This window comes from Elephas maximus, chromosome 2 (assembly GCF_024166365.1).
Source record: "Elephas maximus indicus isolate mEleMax1 chromosome 2, mEleMax1 primary haplotype, whole genome shotgun sequence".
Taxonomy (NCBI): Eukaryota; Metazoa; Chordata; class Mammalia; order Proboscidea; family Elephantidae; genus Elephas; species Elephas maximus.
Window position 1 is genome coordinate 203329425 of NC_064820.1, and position 8198 is coordinate 203337622.

Here is an 8198-nt window from a genome sequence, read left to right on the forward strand (position 1 = left end):
AATTTTGCAAGTGGGACACTAGGGGAAATAATGATTGTTGCCACTAGTGAAATAGAAACGATGTAGATATGGTGCCTAGCTAATTAATTAGATAGTACAACCAGCAGAAGCACCAGAAATAGAATATATTTTGTATTATATTTATAAAGTATACATATTTTGTTTTTATAAAAGTATTTTTAAATTACTTCCATTTCATTTTTATATTATTCGTGATATAGGATTTATATTTAATCATTTTATAAACCAGAAAATTTGAGTTCCTATTGTTTGGATTTGTTTGAAAAGCCTATGAAATGATAGTGACTTTATATAAAAATTGACCAACTTTTTTTTTTTTTGTAATATATAGATAACACTTGATTCTATTTCAAGTGACATGAAATAAACAGACGATGGAAATAAATGACAGCTCATGGGAAGACTTCATTTTAGTAGGCTTCTCAGAATATCCAAAGGCTGAGTTCATCATTTCTCTGTTTGTCACTGGTTTCTACACGATGACACTGGCGGGCAACACGGCTATCATCTTGGTCTCCATACTGGACAGCCGACTCCACACCCCCATGTATTTCTTCCTCCGAAACCTATCATTTTTGGACATCTCTTTCACCACCTGCATTGTCCCTCAGATGCTGGTGAACATCTGGAGTGGTCATAAGACGATCAGCTATGTAGGTTGCATAGTTCAATATTCAGTGGCCTTGGCTCTTGGCTCCATAGAATGTGTGCTTCTTGCTGTCATGGCTGTTGACCGCTATGTTGCTGTCATCTGGCCCTTGCGCTATGCTACAGTCATGCACCAACGCATTTGCCACCTTCTGGCGGCCACTTCCTGGCTCTCTGGGTTTGCCAATTCTCTTTTTCAGTCATCACTGGCCATCATTTTGCCTCTGTGTGGCCACCACCATGTGGACCATTTCTTCTGTGAGGTCTTGGTCATCGTCAATCTGTCTTGTGTGGACACTGGTCCAACTGAATCAAAAATGTTAATTGCACGCCTGCTTATTACTGTCATTCCAGTCTACATTATCCTCACCTCCTATGCCTGCATTGCTGGGACTGTGGTGAGGATTCCTTCTGCTGAAGGACGACAGAAGGCCTTTGGGACATGTGCCTCCCATTTAATGGTGGTCTTGCTGTTCTATGGAACCGTCATGTTCATGTATCTTCAGCCTAAGAATAACTACTCTCAGAATCAGGGAAAGATCCTGGCTCTTGTTTATACCATTGTTGCCCCCACCATGAATCCACTAATCTATACCCTGAGGAACAAAGATGTAAAGAGGGCAATGAGAAAAGTGATCTGGAAGGACTTAGTTTAAGAAATTATGATTCCTGGAATTTGGGTCATAGAAATAATTTGGATGGTGGATTTATGGTAGGAAGGATAGTTTTCTTTGACAATTTCAGCCCAAACTGATTGGAAAATAAATGAAGCCAGCACCAACTACAAGCTAAATGTAGAATTATTGTCATCAATACTGGCGATTGTAGTCTTAGAATAAAGTGTATAATACAGACATTCATTCACACTTTTGCTCCCATCAAAATCTGTAATCTGGATATTTTGCAGTATTTGTTCACTTCCTTGTGAGATTATTGGAGCCATAGTCTTCTAAGTCAGTCTGGATTTTCTGAGGGAAAGAAGACATGAAAGATATGAAAAATTCTCTAAAGTGGCTTATATATGAAGATGGATATCATGGACATCAATCTAAATAAAGCAAAATTTGAACTGACACTTCACAAAAGAAAAAAGGGTAAAATAATCAGAGATAATACAATACCATGTCTTGGACCTTTTTTGTTAGGTGCTATTGAGTCTATTTTGACTCATAGCGACATATGACAGAGTAGAACTGCCCCCGAACCAAAAAACCAAACCAGTTGCCATTGAGTCAGTTCAGACTGATAGCAACCTTGTAGGACAGAGTAGAGCTGTCCCATAGGGTTTCTGAGGAGCCCCTAGTGGATTCGAACTGCTGACCTTTTGGTTAGCAGCTGTAGCGCTTAACCACTACACCACCAGAACTGTCCCATCAAGGAAGATGCCCTGCAGCATGAAATACTTTACTTCATGTTTAAATAGGTCTTTAGGACGTGCACATATGTGTGGCGGTTGGGGTAAAGAGCATTCACTGAAGCAGGAAAAGGTGTGCAAGTGTGTCACTACTATAAAGAACAATATTAAAGTTCTTATGTTCATTCATTCTTTCATTTAATCAAGGATGAGTGTTTAAAGTGTGTTAAGGACTGGTGCCACAGATTAAATAAGATAGTAATTTTATTGAACACGTCATAATTCAGATATGCAAACAGACTGGAAATATAAGGGCAAACCTAATATGATCCCTGCTCTAAAGGAGCTATGCACAGGACAAATGAGAATTAGCTGTTTGGGAAAGTTCTGCCAAGTAATATTACTGAAAAAAAAAATATTACTGAAGCCTTATTAAAAATGCTGAGCTGAAAAGGAGAGGCTGGTGTGTGGAGAGCTTAGAGCAACAGGCAACTCCCCACAGAGGTTGTGAGGTGTGCATAGAGCTGAGGAGGCAGAATTGGGGCAAGTCCATGAGGGAAACACAGCTGTGGGGAATTGTTTAAAGGATGCATTATCATTGCCAAGGGAAGAAGAACTAAATGTGTTTTGAGTCTCTACTGTCACTGAGGAGTCCCTGGGTGGCACGAACAGTGAAGCACTCGACTATTAGCTAAAAGGTTGGCATTTGGAACCTATGCACAAGTGCCTCGGAAGGCAGGCCTGGAGATCTGCTTCTGAAAATTCATAACCTTGAAAACCCTGTGGAGCTGTTCTACTTGGTACACATGGGGTCTCCATGAATCAGAACTGACTCGACAGCAACTAACAAAACAGACGCTGAGTCAATGCATCAACAAATTCAGTCTCATGGATAGTATTTAGCCCGTTTGTTTACTGAATTTATTAGGTTGATTGCAATTCAGTTTTTAGTGTCATGTTGACTCAAATTTCCCACAGTCTCAATCCTGTGTAAAAGGATAGTTGAGAAAGATTAAGTTTATTTCTCTGTACTGAACAGTATTTGAAGCTGGGAGTCCAACTCACAGATTGAAGTCACTTCTCACAGAAGCATTAGGGCTTAAAGACAATTGTAGATAAATATTTGAAATAATTTTTCAAATTCCTTAAATCACCCACAAATAATACACTTATTTTAAAAATATAAACACTTAAAAATGCACGAAATATAAATTCATAGTGTATATATTTACAGATGTTATAAAAATTTTTTTTAATGTAATAAAATATATATGCAAAATTCAATTTTACTATGTATAGGGAATTCTTATGAGTTTACATATTTAAATTCCTGTAGGGTATGTGCTTGCCTGATGCCACTCCCAAGTTCAGGGGGGCAACAAAGACCCTATACAGGAGATTGTGTACTAAACAGAAAAGACAAGGAACTTCCTTTGTGGCTTTCACCATTATTTAGGAAGAAAATGCCCAGAAGGACATGGGATAAATTCAAAACTCATGGAGATAATGGAAGAGAGCATACTGAAACATTGTAAAACTAGGATTCACCAGAGGTTTCAGAGCCCTGGTCATGCAGGCATTAATACTGCTAACCAAAAGGTCGGGAGTTCGAATTTACCATCTGCTCCTTGGAAACCATATGGGGCACTTCTACGCTGTCCTATAGGGTTGCTACGAGTCGGAATTGACTCTATGGCAATGGGTTTTGTCTTTGTTTTGGCTGTAGGTTTCACTGTAAATGTCACCCTTTTCCACTGTTCTTTAGGTATAAAAATCTGTCTCTTAAGTGCTTAGTGAATAAACAGCTAAAATAATAATATTAATTTTACAGTTCAGTCTGAGCCTGCAGGAAATTTTTTTTTTTTTTTTTAATATGTAAGGGGAAACCCTGGTGGCGTAGTGGTTAAGAGTCTGGCTGCTAACCAAAATGTCGGAAGTTTGAATCCACCAGGCACTTCTTGGAAACCCTATGGGGCAGTTCTACTCTGTCCTATAGGGTCACTATGAGTTGGAATCGACTCAGCGGCAATGGGTTTTTTTTTTTTAATATGTAAGGACATAAATCCAATAAAATTAGTGGCCTCATGGACAAATATTGATTCTAGTTAGAGTTGAGGATGCTGCTTTCCAGTTGTGGGGAATGGGATCTGTGCAAGAAAGCGGATGTGAATAATTTATAATGATAGTTCCTATAGGGAAATTATGCTCTTAATTGAACTCAATTCTGGAAGTCCTGCAGTCTTGTCAATCTTGTTAACATCAAAGATTGCCTCTCTGATACTTCCCGACTCTGGAGAGTCATTTGGCCAACGATCTTGGACCTCTGCTCCTCCCTGTATGTTACAGTCAACATGAGCATAAAGTGTCACTTTGTTGGTAAATTCAAAGTGCCAGGTAATAGACATATTGGGTCAATAAATGGCCAGCTATACCAGCATTTCTGTGTATATTAAAGTTGTCAATAGTGTAAATACCTCATATCAGTCTAGAATATTGCTTAAGAAAAGAAAACCCAGTTTATTTCATTTAAGAAAGGATTTGTATGGTTAGGAGGAGCCTTTCAAAGAGTTTGTTCAAAGTTTATTTCGGGGGCTCTGCCACACATCTGTGTAGTATGAACAACTCCATCTCCATCCCCATTTCCTCTACACTCTTCCTACATTACTTTTTTCTTTCTTTTTTGTTTGGTGTTTATTTAATTGTATATATGTACATTTGTTTAGATAGTCTGTGATCCCACTGATGATGATATTTTTATTTTAATGTTAGTTCCTCATACTTTTTGGTGTTTCATCAATTCTTGTACTAAGATTTTTGGTTTTTGATGTGGTAGGTGTCAACTGAGAAGAACATGGGCACAGAGAGGGTAGCAAATTTCAGTCCCACCAATAGTGTGTCTGAGTCATAGTTCTTAAAAGAGTGTTGGAATCTAAAGAAATTGTTGAATGATGACTTTGTGAGATTCTACGATGAATCAAAGCCTATTTTGAATGTGTCAACTTCTTTTCCATGATATAGGTAGATCCCAGATTACAAATGAGTTCTGTTCTTAAATCTGTCTTTAAGTCAAATTTGTATGTAAATCGGTTAGGTACAGTTTGTATCTAATGTCAGTTAATCAAATGTTTGCCTTCGTATATAGTATGCAGTGTACATTTCTATGCATAAAAAATGAAAGAAACACTTTCAGATACACTAAAACATTTTTAATATAATAATACAGTAATAATAATAATAAAGTAGCACCTGTTTGTTATTATGAAGCATTGTGTGTACCTAGAATTTTTGGTATAATCGGCTTTATGGTAACAACCCAACCCATTGCCGTTGAGTTGATGCCAACTCATAGCGACCCTATAGGGCAGAGTACAACTGCCCCATAGAGTTTCCAAGGAGCGTCTGGTGGATTCAAACTGCTGACCTTTTGGTTAGCAGCTGTAGCACTTAACCACTATATCACCAGGGTTTCCAACTTTACAACAGTGGTTCTTAAATACATGTTGTATGTTAAGTTGGATGCTCCTAATCTGGGGACTGCCTGTATTTGCATTCTTGTGGTTTGTAGTGACAACAATGATGCTTGTCTTATTAACTTTGCAGATATTTGCAGGTAGGTGAGTTTCCTACCATCTGTGAGGGTAAGTCCACTGACACTCTTAGGGAAAGTCTTCCTTACTGCAGAAAAGATATGCCTTCTTTCTCTTCTGGAGAGTGTGTCTGCAAGTGATACTTGATATTGTCTCTTAGAGGAGCCAACCATTGTGTCAGCTAATCATGATGGCACAGACAGATGGAAAGATTCTGTATTCTTGGTGAGAAACCCTGGAATCACCTCCTACCCAGTTTTTGATACTTAAATGAGTATCATAAAGCCATACAGTGTTGGGTTTTTTTTTTTTTGTTGTTACATGCTACTTCCTTCACTGAGACAAATTCAGAATACTAAATTCTATGGTATCCATTCTGTTGGTTGAAATACAAATGGATGCAACTTTTTGAGGATAACATGTTTTGTATCAAAACTCTTAAAAGCACAAATGTGTGATTCAGGAATTCCAATATATTGCAATTCTTTTTTAAATGAAACATTAAAAAATGTAGAAAAATATGAATGAACTAAGATGTTTATTACAGTTTTATTTGTAAACAAATTAAGTGCTTGTAATTGGGACTTTGGATAAAACAGAAAATGGTTTTGTCTATAAAGTAGAACATAAAGTAGCCATTAAAATTTATCTGATGGCAGAATATTTATTGATGAGAAAAAATACTCTTAAGATATATTTAACTAAAAACTTCAAGTTATTAATGCCAATAAATGATAACAGAGTTTATGTATTATAGATAGGTTTATATATGCATAAAAGAACACTGCATATATGTATATATATATATATACTGTAAATATATATGTACAAGAAAGCAATATTTGCTTTAGTTTCAATTTTGGACGAGGTTAATTTTTTCTGAGTTTTCCTATATTTTCAGCTTTTTCAAATTCAAACACTTATTTGCTTTGTAATAGAAAATCTCATTGATACCAAAAGATGTTAATGACTTTTATTATTGTTGTCTCTCTTGCATTAAAGTGTTTAATATTTGAAAAACAGGAGAAAATAAATTATAAGCCCATATAGTGGTCTGTACAAATTGTGTCTGGGCAGGATGGCTTGGGACAATGCTGAAAATCAGGGCATTAGGAAAACTGATATTTTCTTTGTTGGTCACTGACGTTGTAGCCTGAAGGAGAATCTGAGGATAGTGCTGCAGGGCACTTTTCCCTCAAATCCTCAGTTGTCATAGTTCCAATGATAGGGATGGAGTGAGGGGTGGGAGCAGGGAGTGTACTGGGCTTGCCTATTCTATGGAGCACTAGTGCTGAATACTCCACTGGTCATAGATCCAGAGCTTGGAGAAAAGTATGTTCAATGAATCAAATGGAGATGAAGGCCCAGGAGTTTCTGTAAAATCTGACCTAGTCCTCCATATGCAAGTTTCATGGTTGGAAATTCAGGCAATAGGCTGTCAGCCAGGGTAGAGAGCTAAGATCGTGGAAAAACTGCCAACCATATATATCTAGAGCTACTGTGTTTCATTGAGCTATGAATTCACTCCCATAAAAGCAGAATAAAGAGAATTTTGATCACTCAGATCAAGGGAGAAGATTTCACATTTCTCTAATGTTCCAAATGAAACCTTATAATTACAACTGCTGATACATAAACAGCAAGACTGGAACTCACTTTGAGTCCTAGATAGCAAAGGAGTTGCTAATGGACTTCAGATAAACACAATGCAAAAATTTAATAAGTAACTTGAGGCATGGAATCCCCTGCAGTAAACAATTTGGCCTTTGGTTCTGGTTCCTGAGAGCAGGTACACATCTGAGACTGATGAGTGGGAGCTGACCAGACCAAAAAGGAACACCCGTGGGCCCTATGATGATTAAACCTCAAGAGGCATAATATAATATATTATGGCCATGTAGTGAGGCCAACAAAGGCCTTGGAAGATGGAGGCCCAGTGGAGTTTCCTGGATGGAGAGAGCAAATGTCTGCTCTCAAGAGGGTATGTGTGTCCCCTGGAGACATGGAAACTCTGTGCCAAGATCCCTCCTTATGTGTTTGTGCCCTTTCTTCTGCTAGATTAAAGATAGTTGTTTTCCTGGAATCTGTGAGTTGTTTCAATGGATTATTGGAGCTAAGAAAAAGAAAAGGGGCCAGTAGCTGCTGACGTAGCCCCGGGTGAATGGGAATGAGAGCGAGAAGGGCTTCATGGAGCAGCTGGGGTCTGGACAGATGAGGAAAGGAAGGCTGAGATTTCTACAGGATGTAGCTGGCATGTGGAGTGGGCTTTGTTATCCACCACACAATTTGGTGTCAAAAGTGGGTGATCATAGCCTCTCTGAATTGGTTTGCACAGTTGGCACAGTGAGCAGGGTTAGATACAGAGAATCTTGACTGCCCCGTAACCAAAATAAGCTTCTGGAGCCTACATATTTTGTTTCATGTAACCTCATTGTCAGTTTGAGACTACCTATTAAGAAGCCCTGATGGCACAGTGGTTAAGAGCTCAGCTGCTAACCAAAATGTTGGAAGTTTGAATTCACCAGCCACTCCTTGGAAACCCTATGGGGCAATCCTCTGTCCTACAGGATCACTGTAAGTCAAAATCA

General features: G+C 38.2%; 1 protein-coding gene across 1 annotated transcript; it reads left to right on the top strand.

The window, feature by feature from the left end:
• The first annotated feature begins 395 nt into the window (after positions 1-395).
• On the top strand, positions 396-1325 carry LOC126067433 (putative olfactory receptor 2W6). The gene has a single exon (XM_049869292.1). The coding sequence runs from the start codon at positions 396-398 to the stop codon at positions 1323-1325; it is 930 nt and encodes a 309-aa protein (XP_049725249.1).
• The last annotated feature ends 6873 nt before the right edge of the window (positions 1326-8198 follow it).